The sequence below is a fragment of the Dasypus novemcinctus genome, chromosome 3 (genome assembly GCF_030445035.2).
Source record: "Dasypus novemcinctus isolate mDasNov1 chromosome 3, mDasNov1.1.hap2, whole genome shotgun sequence".
NCBI classification, from domain to species: Eukaryota; Metazoa; Chordata; class Mammalia; order Cingulata; family Dasypodidae; genus Dasypus; species Dasypus novemcinctus.
In genome coordinates, this window is record NC_080675.1 from 18,953,090 (window position 1) to 18,971,272 (window position 18,183).

The 18,183-nt window shown below is 36.5% G+C and overlaps 2 protein-coding genes across 16 annotated transcripts in view; one reads left to right on the forward strand and one right to left on the reverse strand.

Moving 5' to 3' along the window:
- EML5 (EMAP like 5) overlaps nt 1-10,203 on the forward strand; it is a 196,511-nt gene extending 186,308 nt beyond the window's left edge. For all 3 annotated transcript variants that reach the window (XM_058292607.2, XM_071213731.1, XM_071213730.1), the window contains 8 exons: nt 1,784-1,898; nt 2,699-2,887; nt 3,056-3,228; nt 4,322-4,484; nt 4,774-4,877; nt 5,643-5,796; nt 6,267-6,367; nt 6,650-10,203. In XM_058292607.2, coding sequence (XP_058148590.1) covers nt 1,784-1,898; nt 2,699-2,887; nt 3,056-3,228; nt 4,322-4,484; nt 4,774-4,877; nt 5,643-5,796; nt 6,267-6,367; nt 6,650-6,686 — 1,036 coding nt within the window. In that variant the 3' untranslated portion in view covers nt 6,687-10,203. The remainder of the gene's footprint in view (nt 1-1,783; nt 1,899-2,698; nt 2,888-3,055; nt 3,229-4,321; nt 4,485-4,773; nt 4,878-5,642; nt 5,797-6,266; nt 6,368-6,649) is intronic.
- Nucleotides 9,602-18,183, reverse strand: part of ZC3H14 (zinc finger CCCH-type containing 14) — a 47,269-nt gene continuing 38,687 nt past the window's right edge. For 5 of the 13 annotated variants that reach the window (XM_058292612.2, XM_058292621.1, XM_004470315.4 and 2 more), the window contains 6 exons: nt 17,577-17,809; nt 14,083-14,203; nt 13,035-13,171; nt 12,639-12,730; nt 11,385-11,491; nt 9,602-10,869 (listed from right to left, as the gene is read on the reverse strand). In XM_058292612.2, coding sequence (XP_058148595.1) covers nt 10,863-10,869; nt 11,385-11,491; nt 12,639-12,730; nt 13,035-13,171; nt 14,083-14,203; nt 17,577-17,809 — 697 coding nt within the window. In that variant the 3' untranslated portion in view covers nt 9,602-10,862. The remainder of the gene's footprint in view (nt 10,870-11,384; nt 11,492-12,638; nt 12,731-13,034; nt 13,172-14,082; nt 14,204-17,576; nt 17,810-18,183) is intronic. The other 8 variants (XM_023592240.2, XM_004470316.4, XM_071213734.1 and 5 more) reach the window with 3 other exon arrangements.

Here is an 18,183-nt window from a genome sequence, read left to right on the forward strand (position 1 = left end):
GCTAGTTTGTTTTTTTAATTTAAAAAAAAATTTTAGGAAACAGAACCTGAGACCTTGTATATGGAAAGCAGGTGCTCAACCACTGGGCTACACCAGCTCCCCATATTTCTGGGCTACAAAGATCATCCTCTTTGACTCTCTCCTGACATATTTTTCCTTTGTTACCTCTTACGTGCCTTCTTTTGCTTATTTCTGGTCTTAAATCACTAATTGTTCATAAACCTAAACAAGAACTGAGGTGATCGTTTCCTTAGGTGTGGATAGGTCATTGTCTTAGAAATCAAGAACTGATTTTCTTAATGTTGCTAGGCTGGTCTAAGTATTTCCTGAGTAATAGGACACCCATGGGAGGAATCTTTACCATAGAACCTAAGCTGCATCTTAACTACATGCTCTTTTTTTATTCTTACTGGCTACCAAGGAGTTTTATGCATCTTGCTGCATTAGAAAAGGTTGAGAAAATGCCAGAGATAAACTTTGCCTTGTTTTAGTTTGAGGCAAAATTGTTAAATAAATTGTATTATTTAAAAGAACTCAAAAGTTTAAGCCTGAGAGGCCTTTCTCTGAGTGATTTTCAAATCTCCCAATAGTTAACAAATACTTAAAACTGATTTCCCACCAACATATTCATGTGCCTGTTAAATTGTGCATAAGTGACTAAGAAGAGTAAATACACGTCAATACAGGATCGAAAGCACCCTCAAGTAAAACACAAGTACAGAAACTTTTGCTTTTCACATAAAGTACGTATTATGGGGAAGTGGACTTGGCCAATGGATAGGGCGTCCGCCTACCACATGGGAAGTCCATGGTTCAAACCCCGGGCCTCCTTTACCCATGTGCAGTGCTGATGTGCACAAGGAGTGCCACGCCACGCAGGGGTGTCTCCTGCATAGGGGAGCCCCATGCGCAAGGAGTGCACCCTGTAAGGAGAGCCGCCCAGCGCAAAAAAAGTGCAGCCTGCCCAAGAATGGCGCCGCACACACGGAGAGCTGACACAAGATGATGCAACAAAAAGAAACACAGATTCCCGGTGCCGCTGATAAGGATAGAAGCAGTCCAGAAGAACACACAGCAAATGGACACAGAGAGCAGACAGCTAGGGGGTGGGAGGGGAGAAGGGGAGAGAAATAAAAAATAAATCTTTAAAAAAAAAAAAAAAAGATTTTGGTACATGGACGTTTTCATCCCAAAGACTAGCAATTCATCTAGCAGAAAATGAAGTAACACTTTTTATTTCAAGAGAAAAAACACAAACTGGCTATATTTTATCTTTTACGTAACTTAACCAACACTTTTGTTTCCCCATACATCATCTAATCTTACTCACCTTTACTTATTAGGTAGCCTACTAAACTTTTTCAGTAGGCTAATAATAGTAGGAAAGAGATGTGCTTCTATTTTGGCCCACAAAAGTATACTCCAAAGCATAGCATCTATAATCCTGTTGTCTAGCCTTACATTTTCATTATCCTTTTAGCATTAAAAATCATTTTGTACATTTCCCCAATCAATAATATTATGAAAAAGGAAAAATGTGTGTTGGGGAGAGGGGTAAGTAAAATGCTTTCAAAAAAAGGATATTTCACAAAGTAGTTTGCTTAAACCGAATGTTTGACTGAGTTACTATATCCTAAAATTGCCATAAAACTTCTTGAAGACTATTAGAATTATAAATTTCAGAGTTTTTTAGTATTGTTTATAACTTTGTATTTGCATAGAATAAAAAATTATTGGTAGTAGTCAATATTAAATGTCTGTTTTGGTTTGGGTTATTATTTAGGTCAAAAGAAGGAGGAGCGGTTAAACTGTGGGATCAGGAACTGAGGCGATGCCGTGCCTTCAGGCTTGAGACAGGACAAATCACAGACTGTGTCCGTTCTGTGTGCAGAGGCAAAGTAAGATATGTTCCTTAACTCATCCAGTGCAGCAGAAAATAGAGAGCAGTTGTTGCTGAAATCCTTTTTCCCATTCCAACTTATTAAATAATATTTAATGTTAATTTTTTAAGGTATATTTATTTCCTGGCCAATTTTACTCTGCCTTCCTGCTGTTTTCTTTGCACCAGTGCAGTGCATAAGTAGGAAGCTATTCTCAATTTGTCTAAACTAAATACCTGTATTACACCTCCATATTTTCTTGAATCTGCTAATTCAGCTATGGTGGACAGAACTGACTTTGCTTGCCAGTTGATTCATTTTGATTAGAACAGATGTTTAGTTTTTAAAAATATACATTCTTGTAAAAAACTGAGCATGTATGTACTCTTAATAAATGAATTTCTAAATTATAGTCATGTCTTATCCTCCATCTGTATATTAAAGCTTATTTTAGTTTTAAAAGTATAAATAAAAGTTCCAATACTTTATTCCTATATTGCAATACACTTACCCCTCTTTGCAGATCATAAGATTAAAATATAGTCAAAGTAAAACTTTGACTATTGAAGCCGCCAGGTATATTAGAGAAAAGTTCTGTTCTTGAACATGGACTGTAACATGCAACCCAGCCCAGGGCTCTTGCAGGTATGTGCCTGTAGTCCTAGAAAAGTTTGCAAGAGCAAATAATTGGCTGGCTGTTAGATAAGTAGTTCAAAGCAAAAAGCTCTCTGAAAGTACTCCAATAGGATCATTCTATTATTATTAAGAAGAGCAATTGTCTTATTACATCAAATGTACTCATCCTACTTATGTTTCAGGGCAAGATACTAGTTGGGACAAGGAATGCTGAAATAATAGAAGTTGGAGAGAAAAATGCAGCATGTAGTATTTTAGTTAATGGTCATGTGGATGGACCAATCTGGGGACTAGCAACACATCCTTCCAGAGACTTTTTCCTTTCTGCTGCAGAAGACGGGACAGTGAGACTCTGGGATATTGTTGATAAAGTAGGTACAATTTTTTAAAAGATATTAAAATTTCTAAGGGAAGCGGAAGTCCTAAATTTTTAACACTTAAAGAAGTCAATTACGTTGAGAACTTTGGAGGAAAACTGGTTGGTTTTATGAGTACTACACTAACTGTCATTCTCTGTGACTCTGTTGGTTCTTATGCAGAAGATGCTTAACAAGGTGAATCTGGGGCATGCTGCCCGTACAGTTTGTTATAGCCCTGATGGGGACATGGTGGCAATTGGAATGAAAAATGGAGAATTTATTATTTTACTGGTGAGCTCTCTAAAAATATGGGGAAAGAAGAGAGATAGACGGTGTACAATCCATGATATCAGGTTAGTAAAAAAAAATGTAATAGAGCTTCCAGTATTAAATGACCCAGTATGCACTTGAAAAACTTTCCTTAAATGGTCCTGGATCCCTTGTAGCATTTTATCACATAAATTGTAAGCTGAAATTTGGCCATTTGTATACTTAATTCTCCTTGCTAAATTTTAAGTCCACTGGGCGCCAACTACAGTGCCTCATAACCAGCACTCAGGCGGTGTTTTATGACTAAGTGTAACACCAGACATGTTCTTTTAAGTTCATCTTACCAAGAATTAGCTAACTTGTAAGAGAGAAGAGTCATCTACCTTCAAGGGTTGTCAAACTCTAGAAAAGTAAAGTTATACCCCCAAACATCTCTTACTTCCCTTATTAATCTGAGAATTTATAGTTCATCCATTTAATCAGTACTCACTGAACTTCTACTCTGTCCCAGAATCTGAATTAATTTGAACCTTTCTTGATTCTGTATTTTTTAGCACGTAAGCTTATTTTAATAATGACTACCATTTACTGAGCACATCTATGTGACAGATACATTGGCTGCAGGTCTGCTCAAAGCTTGTGCTCTTTTCACTAGTAAAACCTTTTTAAAAATGAAACCTTACTCAGAACTTTCATATATGAAACAGTAACAGTGGCTTCCCTTCAGCCCCCTACCCTCACCTTCCCATCTCTAAAGCACATCAACAAGACTCATGGAACATTTTCAAAAGACTGAACTGTCCCATATGCTTCCCATGATTGACAGGTGAAACAGTACTTGAGCCGATGTGGCTCAGTGGCTGAGTGCTGGCTTTCCACATATGAGGTCCTGGGTTCAATCTCTGGTACCTCAAAGAAAATAGTAAAAGGAATTGGGAGATGAGAATTCAAGAAACATTTAAAATTGAAGTAAAATATCAAGCTTTCATGTTTCATATAGCACAGGTGAATCTCAGCATCCTTAATCAGTTCTGTCAAGTAAATGTATAAATGTGAGGCCCAATTACACATATACATATACTTAAGAGAGCAAGAAAGGAAAAATCACTGGTCTTAAATATTTATGCTATTTCTTGTGGTCTTAGGCACCTTTTACATGTTTTGTTACATACTCAGATTCAGTCCAGATTCCCGCTATCTGGCAGTGGGCTCAAGTGAGAACTCAGTGGATTTTTATGACCTAACATTGGGCCCCACCCTTAACAGAATCAGCTACTGCAAAGACATTCCAAGCTTTGTCATTCAGATGGACTTCTCTGCAGACAGCAGTTATCTCCAGGTTAGTACCAATGCTGTATAGAGCTGCTTTACAAGGAAGGGTAGTTCTGCTTTTATATTTCATGTTAGTGAGTCCATTGAAAGCTCCTGACTTCCAGGGCTTCTGCACTCTATTTACCGTTCACTCTTTCTGCATTAATTCTGTAATATCCCATTCTTACCAGTCCTTGCCTTTTTAAACAGATTTTTTTATCTTTTGCATCCTTGAAATTAGAAATATAAAAAGTTGCACTTCGTTTGTGGATTTTGCCTCACTTATTGGAATTCTTGTCCCATTTTAATGATGAAAGGTCTCCACTGGTTGCTATAAACGGCATGTTTATGAAGTGCCTTCAGGCAAACATCTTCTGGATCAGGCTGCCATTGACAGAATTACTTGGGCTACGTGGACTAGGTAAATGTTTCATCTGTTCACAAGGAAAGAACTGACTTAAGATCAGTTAGGAAAATTGGAAAATCCTATTTCTGAACAATTAGAGCCATCCCACTTTATGGAATAATAATTGAGCTTCAAGTTTTTGTTACTGTACTTTGAATTCATCCTAGGAAGAAAATGATTTGCTCATGCTGGGACCCTTTTGATTGTACATATATCTATCTTTACCAGTCTGCTCTCTTCTAAGAAAGGAATTCATTATGACTTCAAAGATGCCCTGATATTTTCCATAATATCAGGTTTAACAACAGGCAGTAAAAACATATATTGAGTGCTAATATGTAACAGTATTATTTCTCTAGCTAAAGGAATACTATCTTGAAGCTGGTATAAGTAAAAGCTTTAAAATGTGTTCATATTTGCTGACTTTATGACAGGTAACCATGAGTGTCCTTTTTAGTCAATGAAAATGAAAAATGCCATCAAATTCCCATATAGCATACGCATTACTTTTAATTTAAAAAAATAGCTCTATCAGCTTTTGTGAAGTATTTTTGAATTTTTAAAGGATTATCAAATCTAAAAAACCCTCTAAATTACAAAATTTCATTTTAAACAAGGGGGGAGGGGTAAAATTCAGACCTCTAAACAACTTAACTTTTTCCTATATTTTCAATAACATACTTAGTTACTTAGAGATTAATCACCAAGATATTCCTCTTTTTCAGAATGGTAATCCTGTCTGTTTGCTATGGTAGATTTTCTTTTATTTCTTCTCTCTAGTATTCTAGGAGATGAAGTTATGGGAATCTGGTCCAGACACACCGAGAAAGCTGACGTCAACTGTGCCTGTGTATCTCACTCAGGAATCAGCCTTGTAACAGGAGATGACTTTGGCATGGTTAAGCTATACGACTTCCCGTGCCCTGAAAAATTTGTAAGTTAGCATTTGGTTTAGTGTTTTGTAACATTTTACTCCCACTTAGAAGTCTAATCATCAGTACTTTTTCCCTCATCAAAAATTGTTTTATCCTGATTTGAAATTAATTAATTTTTCCTTGTATTCCTAAACTGTAACTTCCTAAATCTACTACCCTAAAATAAAAGCTATCAGAAAATATCCCCTCATCACCACCACCAATAAATACCATCTTGGAAACTATCCTACAAAAGCTATTGTTAGTCTTTTGTCAAACCTTTAAACAATTAACAAATTTCAAATGTTTTCCTCAGAGGAAAAAAGAATTCAGAGTACCTAGAGTGCTCACATAAGCTGGTCTGTGTTAAGTACAGATCCACTAATAACTCTGAAAAAAGCCTTAGCTGTGGTCCAATTACCCTGATAGAAAACATCTGACTTTTGTGGCAATCACCTGTCCAGAACTTTTATTTTTCACTGTGTTTTAGGCAAAGCATAAACGGTTTTTGGGTCATTCACCCCATGTGACAAATATTCGATTTACCTGTGGAGATCGACACGTTGTTAGTGCTGGAGGTGATGACTGCAGGTTGGTAACTTTCTAGGTACAAGAGCAACTGTCTTTCACTAGTTTTTAAGAGATTTCATATAACTTCTACAGCTTCAGTTTATTAACGCAGCTAAGTCAGCAAATCTCATGAGGTAGCATAACAGGTTGGTTCCTTACTCATATACTATGCACATACAGAATAAAGGAATTAATGAGGGAAAAATTTACACATGTATCACTTAAAAGCATGATTGGAAAAAAACTGTTCTGAAAATCTAGAAATGTAATGAACTCATTGCCACTTTCTTCCTCTGGCTGCAGTTTATTTGTCTGGAAATGTGTACATATGCCTCAATGAAAGACATGGATGCCAAGAAGACTCTACATAAATTAACAGCCTTGGGAGACCAGAATTACAGAGGGGGGGGCAGAAAACCCCAAACCCTGAATGGTCAAGTGGTGCTAACCCAGGATTGTACCATGGGAAAATGCCCAGAGTCATCAAAATAGTAGAAGATTAAGTTCAAAATATTTGCTGTACATACTGGATAACTGTCCATACTCCATACACTGCCAGAAAATTAAATTTCAAAGGACTGAATGTGTACTTGATGGTTAAAAGCCAGCCACTCTCCTCCCACACCCCCATTTAGGGGAGTGCAAATTTGCCAGACTTACAGGGGAGGCTTAGGGATAGCATTCCTCAACAAAACAAACCAACCTAAAAACCTGACATGGGTAATTTCTCATCTCCCTTTTAGGAAAACTGTTTTCTTTCTGCACTTTTAGTCCACTGCTTAATGAAATATTTTATCCTTGCATTAAAAAAAAAAAAAACCACCATCAACCTGAAGGATCCCAGTTTTTAAAAGACTAACATTATTTCGCTAGGGGAACAGACACAAGCTTTACTGGAGAATACAATGCTGCTTAAATAGTAATAAAGCCCTTTTTATAAAGGACATTTTTCTTCTGGCAGTTTTTGTTTTTAAGGAGGTGTTCCAGGGATTGAACCCAGGACCACAAACATGGGAAACAGGCGCTCAATCACTGAGCTACATCTGCAACCCAGTGAGAGTTGGTTTTTTCATTTCTTCATTTTTAGGAGGTATTGGGGATTGAACCTGGTACCTTGTACATGGGAAACAGGTACTCAACCACTTGAGCTCCCTTCCTCGCAGTTTTGAATTCAGGAACAGGTCCAAAGTAGGTAGTTTATGATTGCTATCTTTTCATTTTTGAGCTATTCTCTTTTTATGTTCAGAAGCCACATCTATAATTGAAAAATTTATGACATGATTGTAGCTTCATTAATGGAAAAATAGTATGATGAATAATCATTTCCAATGGTATATAGTTTAAGGTTTTAGATAGCAGTAGCATTTAAGTGGAAGAGAATACTGAATATATAAAGATAGACTAATATAAACATTTGTTAAAGGATTAAGTTCACATTTACAAAGTCATATAGTTTAATACACTTGGAATAAAATTTTTATAGCTTTTTTCTATTGGAAAAATGTTGTTAGATGTATGCCATTCCATAGGCTGATTTCCAAAATGAATGCAGCTTCATATGTGAAACTTGTCAATTAAAAAAAATTTTTTTTGGTGGATTAGAGCTGAATACTTATTAGATCCTTACTACCTTAAATGCTGCCAAAGATCAGTACTAACCATTCAGGAATTTGTTGTTTCGCTCTATCTGTAGTTTCATGAAGATTGAGAGTAATGTAGCCAGCTATTAAGATACATATATATTTTTCTAAGTGTGATGATATTTAAGATGCTCTATTGGCCCAATGAACTTTTCTTTTATTGTGCTAATTATCTTTGTAACATGAGACACCCCACCCTCCACCACTCAGGTTTCTGGAAATCCCAGTTTGATTTGACAAGGCATACAAAGATTCCTAATATTTTTTATGTTCAATGTCTTGTGAATACTAAAAACTGAAATTTCTGCATTATATCACAGAAAGGCTAACCAGTAATTGAAACGGGTCAGTTTTAAAGTTCTGTGTGTCGCTCTGTCTGAAGTACTAAGGTGTTTAGAAGCTTGAAACAGAGATAGTGTTCTTTCATTAGTCACATAAATGGATTCTCCTAAATTAAGCTGAATTTTCAATGTTAATATTAAATCTCCATTTATATATCATAAAAAGGCAGTCAAATAAAGCAAAGGGAAAAAATTCAACTGAATCATCCTCCCAAAGAAAAATACCCCATTTTGAGTATTTCAGCCAGTTACTGTTTTAAAATTTCCTTCAGGCCAAGTATGCCAGCTTCTGGCTAAAGAGAAATTCCATTTCCTTACACTGAAGGTAGACCTACAACCCTAGCCAGAAAGAAGTAAACTACATAGAATAAAACTGTTCCCATTGCACTTTTGTTCTTCAAAGTGGCCGACCTGGTAAGCCAGCCTTAATCACTGTAGTCAGTTCCGTGATCACCTTGCTTGTACCAGCCATCAGCCAAAGGAAGATTATATAGATTTTACCCTGTATTTATTTTTTTTAACCCAGAAAATTATTTTTGTGTGCAGTATCTAAGCTCCTAAATTTGTAAATTTGGAGGTTTCTCCTGTTATCTTTAGTCCTGTTTATGTATACAGATGCATGCCAAAGCATACTGTGCACTCAGGTACCACTAGCTGTGTACTTACTGTATGGCCAGCCACACTCATTCCCCTCCCCCATTTTGGGGGGGGTGCTCCTTTTTATCAAAGACATTTGTTTTACGTTCAACTTCAGCTTGCCCATAAACCATAGCATTTGAATGGTAAGATTAAACTTTTAAATGTGTTTCCTGGTTAGTCCCTATTGCTCATCAGATTTTAGCATGTTATTTCCTTGATGTAATATGGCTGAACTAAAACCACTTAAGCTCATTTCTGTATGTTCATTATAGTGCAACTATATACCATTTATAAATAATGATGAACGTCTGTATTTCCAGAAACTCAAACTATTTAAAACAAATTACTTCAGCAGAGATGTAAAGCATCTCAGATTAATAACTTCGGCATGAACAATGCCTTTAATTCAATGGTGTAAACTTTTTAGAATGAAATGGGAGTTGAGTTTACCCACACCTGATTACATACTATTGTGCTTTCTCTTTCCTTTTCTGATGTTTCAAGTTTTTGTTTTCAGCACAGCAGAGTGCATCTTACAAAGTGGTTTGATAACTGGTTAGATCTTTCTTTTCCCATTAGAAAAGCAATGGCCACAAAAGAGTTGACTGCTGGTTTTATACTCTTTAAACATGGACTTTCTTTACACATGTAGTTTTATTATTCCTTGGAGATATGACTAAACAAGTTAATGAACTTTTTTTACAGAATAATTTGGTCCTGAAAATACCCAACTCTGTATTATCCCTTTTGCATTAATTCATTTCTAACCACCTTTTAGCTTAAAAAAAAAAAAACTACTATAATGTCTTTAAATTCAAGTGATTCGTTATTTAATTCTAAAGCATTTGACACATCTTGCCTTAACAATTATAAGAACCACACACAAAAAACTGTATAACTCAACAGTTAAAAAAGTTTAGTCCTATTTCTATTTTGCAGTTTACCCATCTGATCTCTGTAATTATATACTTCTGTCATTTAAAATATACTATTTAATCTAATTTTTACATCGCAAAAATTGTCTTCAGTAGTTATATTTTCTGTGAAGTTATGTTGGAGAATGTTAATATTTCAGAATGTGAGTATATGATAGCTATAATCTTGTGAGTTTGTCTGTTTTCGAAACCTTATGTATATACTTGTAAAAAAAATTTGTATAATTTTGTGATAATGTAGTTCCCAAAAAATATTTATTTAAAAAGCATATGTTAATAGTAAATGAAAGCATTTTAAGGAATTGTTCTTATTTTTTTACACTTGCCATACCAACTATTTTCACTCTATACAACCACCTTACTAGTCCTTTCTAACCATCTTACCAAAATAGCACTCAACCTGAGAGGCTTGTAGTCTCATGCCTTTCAAACTAAATACACTTAGAAATTTAAAAGCAGAATTGAATGACAACTGTAAGCCACCTCAGCACTCTGGGCCATTCTACTTTCAGTGGATTATGAAAATTACCTTTGGGAAAACTAAAAGCAGCAATCCAGTATTTAGAATAAGGACACTCCTCTCTCTCACAATTCTATCTACACATGACAACACTGTAGCCCTAACCTGTACTATCATTAGAAACAATGAAATCAACCACACTCTAAATGCTGAGTTAAAACAGCAGTGTACAAACATGCCTCAAATGTTTTAATAGACTTTAGCTTTTCCTTAAACTGTCTTTTCATAGTCAAAATAAAACAAAGAAAACCACACCCAATGTTAAAATCACTTAATAAACTTACAAACTTGAAAAATTAGACACTTCAGATAGGCAATAAACTTCATATTATGAAAGCAATATATTCCAAGTTTCAAAGATTTGACAAGTTCTGTAGAATATCTTTCATCAGTAGATGGAAACTTTCAAATCCACGATCTTCAGCCAGGTAGGACTGGGTATCATTCGCTGAATAAAGAGAACCAAGAAATTTCAAATTAATGGTTTTGATTCTATTTATACAATATACCTCAGCTAAGATGAATATTTCCAGACGATGAATATTTTATATACAGATCACAATGTAAATATCAGATTTTTAAAAATTATGTAAGGTACATAAAGATAGTAACAATGTATACTTAAACTTATAGGCCATCTTAAAATATTCTGAAACTTCCTTTTAATGTTTTATAACTGCTGATGTTTTTGAAAACTGAAATTCATAAGCGGTATATATATATAAACTCCTAAAGGCCTTAGTATATATGCTCACATCCTGTGATTGGGAATAAAATTTTTTTTAAAAATCTGATCTTGAGGAGATAAAATGTGGTCACTGTAGTAAATGATTTTTTAAAAAGGACCCTTGCAAATTATACAGCAGAATAAAATCAAAATGATAGTTCTCCCAAGATAATGTGTGCTTAAAATTTAGGAAACTACTTGAATTGACCTTAGAAAAAAATAATTTTAATTTTTACCTGGTTTGAGGTCGAATCCATTTCAAGGCATGTCGTGGTGGTACCGTAATGGTGGGATGGTAAAACGTACAGTCAGGTCTTGTACACTGAGTGTTAAACCTACAATGCTAAAGATAACATAGTTTCAACAACATCTGCAAAGCTAATAGAAGTAAATACACAATTTGAGATGACAATAACCAGCCCACCCTAACCAATAACAGGGCAAGGCAGATGTTCTGCAATGTTCATTTTAATATCACTGAGCATTAGTCTTGAAAAACAAACCCTGCCTCCCCACACAATCCTAGTCAAAGAACTACAGCAAGTAAAATTTCAAAAAGAACCTCAGGGGAAGCAGACTTGGCCCAATGGATAGAGCATCTGCCTAGTCTGTGGTTCAAACCCCAGGCCTCCTTGACCCGTGTGGAGCTGGCCTATGCACAGTGCTGATGCGTGCAAGAAGTGCCGTGCCACGCAGGGGTTCCCCTGCGTAGGGGAGCCCCATGCGCAAGCCCCATAAGGAGAGCTGCCCAGGGCAAAAGAAAGTGCAGGTGCCCAAGAATGGCGCTGCACACATAGAGTGACACAGCAAGATGATGCAACAAAAAGACACAAAGATTCCCGGTGCCACTGATAAGGAGAGAAGTGGTCACAGAAGAACACACAGAGAATGGACACAGAGAGCAGACAACTGGAGGTGGGGAGGGGAAAAAATAAATTAAAAATCTTAAAAAAAAAAAAAAAAAGAACCTTAGCATATAATACAACCTTCTCCTAGTCAATGTAGTTAATTTTCCCTGACCACCCCAACCAGCATCCTTCACTCTCTCCAGTGAATGGCCTTGTCCATTCATACTGGGAGAAGTGAAAGCCTTTCACATGGTCTTCTCTGCTACCTTGAAGAAGAGACTATTTACTCTGAACAACCAAACACCTGGAGATCCATCAAACCAATCTACACAGCATACTGAGACAACCCATCAGTACAAGTTTGGATAGTATTAAGCAGTTCTGTTGGTCTTAATCATCTCTCAGTTTTCACATCTCTCAGTGATGTGAAACACACACACACCCTCATGCTTAGGGGGAAAGAATGGAAATGTGACTTAACAGGACAAGCCTCACTTCCTAAGAGTTTAGGACACTAGCATTCAATAGTTACGGCCTCTTCAGACCACTTGCCTCAAAGGCCAGACTGGGGCTTTCATATGATGATTCTCAGAAGTAAGAGTAATCACTTAAATTGATCATTGGGAAAATAAAAGTTCTTACCTTTGGATGATAGAAGGGACATTCCATTTTCTTACAAGCAGGGAAGTAGCGGCAGAGCTGACTACTAGAAGGTGGTGCTGGTGTTGTAACTGCTGACAAAAAGAGGACAAAGAATGATCAAATCTGTTTGGCAAGATAATGTTTAATGTAATCTACTGATGTTATTAATGGTGACCATTTTAAAATTAAGAGTAGATTAAGATTAATATATTCCTTAGTCAAGGTAAGATACTTCAGAGAATACTATAGGACCCAGGTACATTTGCTCTTTAAAGACTTGTTACATTAAATAATCCTATCAAAATGATTTCTAAGCCTATTCCTTTTTTTAAAAAATTCAGTTAACAGTTAACAAAATGTCATTTTCCTCAGACATAGTAGTGCACAGTCACTAACCTGGTTTTGGAGGCAGTACTGGGATTCTTCTACTTATATGAGTGAAGGGACAATCTGGTTTAGTACATTTTGCATCATATTTACAGTTTGGATGAACAAACAAACATTTTTCAGCAAATTTACAATTGGGAAAGGCTCTGTGAAAATTAAAAAAGCATTATTATTCCTAATGTTCTCACTGCATTATTAAGTTTTTTCAAAGCAGAGCTCCTTACACAATACCATCACTACTTGTTTTGAGAAATACAGAATAGAAAAAAAAAGAATACTCCATTTTCAAATGTGGCAAGATATCAAAATAGGACACATCTTTTGCAGAGCCATGGATAACACTACCAGGTTTTCAACACAAGCCAAGACACCAGAAAACACAAACTTTGTTGGTAATAATCAGTCAAACCACTCGTTCTCTATTTAAGGTCTATGTGATATTTCATCAAGTAAACCCAATAAATATAGTGAGTACAATCCATGTGCAAGGTGCCATGCTGTGAACTAGAGAGACTCATTGGATGGTCTCCCTGTATGTACATCCATATTATACCCATATCATACTTTCCTTAAAGAAGTTAAAACATGGTGAGATTTCACCCACAGGACCAAAAGAAAGACTGCAATCTTCTAAAAGCCACTTTGCAAAGTTTATTTCATTAAACAAGCCAGCTGGTAAGAAAAATTTAATCCAAAACCAAAATTTTCTCATCTATTGTACTAACACCTCAAAATCTGCAACTGAACACAGTGCATACAAATTGGAAGTTAGTTATCATACCTATCTCCTTCAATGTACTGACTCCTCAAGGAAACCCTGAAATTTCAGTATCTCATTGGTCTGAAGCACAAAGAAACCTCCTCCTACCTCCCTCTCCCCTAAATAAATACATGTGCACAGAAGCAAGTTACTCTATGGACAGACATATCACTGCATTTAGTAATAAAGCTGAAACTTGTCCACAGAAAAGGATAAAGAAAAAAAAAACAACAACAAAAAATAAGCTATAAGAAATAGAAATGAACAGGAAACCTGAATCAGTCTGATGGTACTCACTTGCAAGGTGAAATGGGATGATGGTAAGCACATTCATCCCCATTTTTACAGGCAGGCCAGTACTTGCAGCGCTCCAAAAGTTTTTCTTGTTTTTGTGCCACATTTAATTCACTCATCTCAGCTACAAAGAGAAAGGAATTTAAAGTAGCTCATTAATTATGATCAATTCAGTACATGGTGCTTTTAATTTCCCTCAAATCTCAGTCTTAAAATCTTAGGTTTATAGTCATACAAAATAAGTATGACCAAAAATCTGACTGGTAACAGACTTCAATGAAAGATTATCAGGAAGTAGACTACAGTTCACATTGTGAAAACTAAACAGGACAGTGGGTCTGTTACTTGAGCCATAGTTCTAACAAAAAAATTCTAATTCCCAGTATTATTTCATAACTGGAATAAATGTAAAAGAGGGAAGGATATCAAGTATGGAGCCAATAAAAGTAAATGGAAATTGAAAACACAAGGTCGTAAGGAATGTGTATTAATTATATTCAAGCAAGATTAAGAAAAGTTCAAATACAAAAATGCCCCATTCACCAAGGTATATGAAATTGTCTAAGTCCAGGTGATAAAACTCACAGCAAATGTTTCAAAAGGAAGGAGACATTTTTGCCGACAGTGGGTCAGAAAGGTTTTTACCTCAGAGGCCCAGCAGATCACCTAACAGTGTGAATCAGTCTGGGTGTAAGATGATGAAAGGCAAAACGCCTCAGTGTTGAGCAAACAAAGGGAGAGGTGGGGACAAGCACACCAGAAAGTAAGCACAGACATCATCAACAGGGTGTCAATGCAACTCCAATTACTGAGTAATGTACAACCACAATGTCATTTATATGTTGTGGAACTGCAGGACCCATGTTGCCAGATTGTCTCCTCCATAACGAAGCCAAAAATCCACCTTAAAATGTATGTGACATCTAAATATTAAATGCTGGCAGGTAATTAAAATTTGAAACAGTGAATAAAACAAATGAAATTACATCTGCAGGCCGGTGGTCAACTCCCGGCCTATCCAGAAGACACCCTAGCCAAAAAAAAAATATATGGGTATTCCATATTATGGCTCATACTCATGATTATGAAGTCAAATTACACTTCAACCATATTCCTCCAGTCATGTGCCCAAGGTCAAACAGTTCCAAGACGGCTCTGTAACTTATTAGCTGAAGCTAGATATTTTGGGCAAGTGTTACCTAGTTAGTATCTGTGAACTTCAGTTTCCTCATCTGTACAAAGAGAAAATAATGTCTTCCCTTAGTTTGATGATTAAATGGAAAGAATACAAAATAACCAATCAAAACCTAACAGCAGCAGCAGTAGTAGTATTGACTATTTATTCCAGTCACCCAACCTCAGTCTTTGTTACAGCACAACCAGGCACAAATCCAATCACAGAGCCCAGATGGGAGCATCAAAGATGAATTATGATTGCCCAATGTCTAAATTTCCCCTGGCACTATTAAAATAGTAAATCATCTGCTTTAGCTCTGGGATCTAAAAGTATTCTAAATAGCAAAGAAAACTTTGCAGGAATGGAAGGAAGAGCTCCCCAACTTTTAAATGGTTTTGTGTCATCCCTGCAGAAAAAAATGTCTTCCCTACCACCAACACTCCACCCCAAAAAACACACATTAGACTATGGTACATGCTTGAGAGCCCAGTACAAACAAAAGATTAAGAGAATACCCAAGAGGACCATGGTTGGAAAATGAGGTAGATAGCTGGATAACTCACTAGCATTATTAAAGAAGTCACATACTTAATTAACAAACTTTTATCTTTCTGATGGAAGTGTTAAGTCATATACACAAAGGCCATGACTCTGGTTTTCCCCTATTAACATTTACTTTATAAGCTGTTAACTTTTCCTGCTTGAGTTTCAAGAGGCAAATTAAATTATTGAAAGCTATAAAATTTGTGCTGCCACATAATAATGGCCAGTGGGGACAGCTTCAAATGTTGCTGCTGCTCGTAGCATCCTTGAAACAACTGACAAAAAGCCACCAAAAGCAATTAAGAAGATCGAAATTCCCTGCTGGGATGGAAAAGAGCAGCGAAGGCCAGAGCCTTTTTGTTGACTTATTGTTCAAGAGTTTCACCAGCCTTACGTATGTTCTAACTACTACAAAGCTCCACCCCTGAGCAGCAGTGAAAGAAGAGTCCCAAATCAAAGCAGTGGGAAAGGTGCTCATCATTTATTACACTTGTCTCCACAATGCTTCCGGAACTCAAGTAACCTAGGCCAGATTTTTTACTAACAAGTTATTTATAGTGTCACTGCTCTACATACAAGCCATTAAGTCTAACGCAGAAATCTGTATTTAAACAAAATCAGACCCTAACTCACCAAACCATAAAGCTACCAAACTGAAAACCAACAGTAGCAAAAGCACAAGTATTTTTTCCTATTTACGCAAAACATAGAGGATCAAGAACTCTGCACTACCAATGGCTGTTCTTACCACCTTTTTTTCCTTTTGATACAAAAACCTTGAGATTTCCAGTGGCAAATGCTCTTTCCCCATTAAATCAAAGGGCCAGATTTTCAGTGTTATAACACCTTGCAACAAACAAAAAAACCGTGACATTACATGGTTGACTCACTGCAGAGAGCTTTCAGCTAAAGGTAATAGAAACATCTGTTCACTCACTCATGATCTCCCTCAAAAGTTGACTATTTTAGGTGATTTAAATGCATGTCTATGTCAAGATGATGATTACTTGGGAAAAATTTTCTAGCTCTATTAGAGTTGTTTCTTGGAAATGGTTCGTTTTTATCATTAACAGTCTCCCCTGCCAATGAAGAGGTGTTTCTAAAAATCTTTTAAAAGTATGAGGAGCATGATTATTCTCTAGCATAAATGAAAATGATCAGTAATGCTACAGCTACCACTGGTTATCTAGTGAGAGAAGAAGCCATGATAAGAAACCTTCCCCTGCCTAAAAGTACGCTGTTGTCTAACTGGAGTTCTGCAAAATATTATGGTTCAACATAAATAAGGTCCTCCTGTACTTCCAATGGGAAGCACCCAGACAGATCAGGTGAGAAATTCCTTTCAAGAAAATTTCACTGAGATAGAAACAGCATCAAAACCAAATTAATTTTTCTTTTAAGTTCAAGTTAATTACAAGAGAGACTTCTGCTGGTATAAGAGGAACATGACAAGCATCGTTTCTAAAGGGGAAAAAAAAAGGTAAAAAAGCTAGAAAGAATGATTGTTCATCCATCAACAAGCATGCTTAAGAGATATTTTTGGACTCTGGCTGAACGCCATTTTAACACCCTACCACCAACTGAAATATATACAGAAGAGCGAGCCGCAAGTTTAACTGGTAGTTTTGTTGGAAAGAGAAAGAAAAAAGCTACTACTGGATATCAATAAAATGCAAAGCCTCCAACCAATATTCACTCAAGATAGAGAGAAACATGTCAAAGATTTCCTTCACAGTGACAGCACCCTGAAAAGGGAAAATCTGAACTCTCAACACACCATTTGAGAAGCTACCATTTGGGTCATCAAGCTGCCTGCTCATCAACTGCAACTGCTGTGGGTGGAGGAGACCTTTGAGTCCCTTGTTTGAGGCTGCAGTTTGGTTTACGGGTCTCATTCCTTCAAAGCACATGTCCTCCTCTTGATCTGACATGTATCCTGGGGGGCTGGGGACACCATCCAGCGTCACTATAAACTTGGGACTTGCAGGTTTATCTGGTTGTACAAGATCTCTGCCAGACAGATAGAAAATACCATAGAATTAGGGAAACGAACACAAAAAGCTGAGCTTCCTAAAGTGCTCTTCAGCAGAACTATCAGTCCTTTACTGCTTCATGTTTGTCCAATTAGAAAACAAAAACAAAACAAAACAAAACAAAAAGCTTGGTAAGTCTTCTTGGCACAGCATTAATGGATTCCTGCTAGCCAGTGACCATGGCCAGGCACTGCAGCTCCCTCACCAATGCCGTTCCAGCCTATGCTTACTAAGGACAATCTCCCTTCAAGCTTGACCCCATCTGTCCATTTGATCCTCATAGGGTAACATGGAAATAACTGAAAAATGAGCATCTATGTGCAGAATACAATGGCCAGCAAGTGTATATTT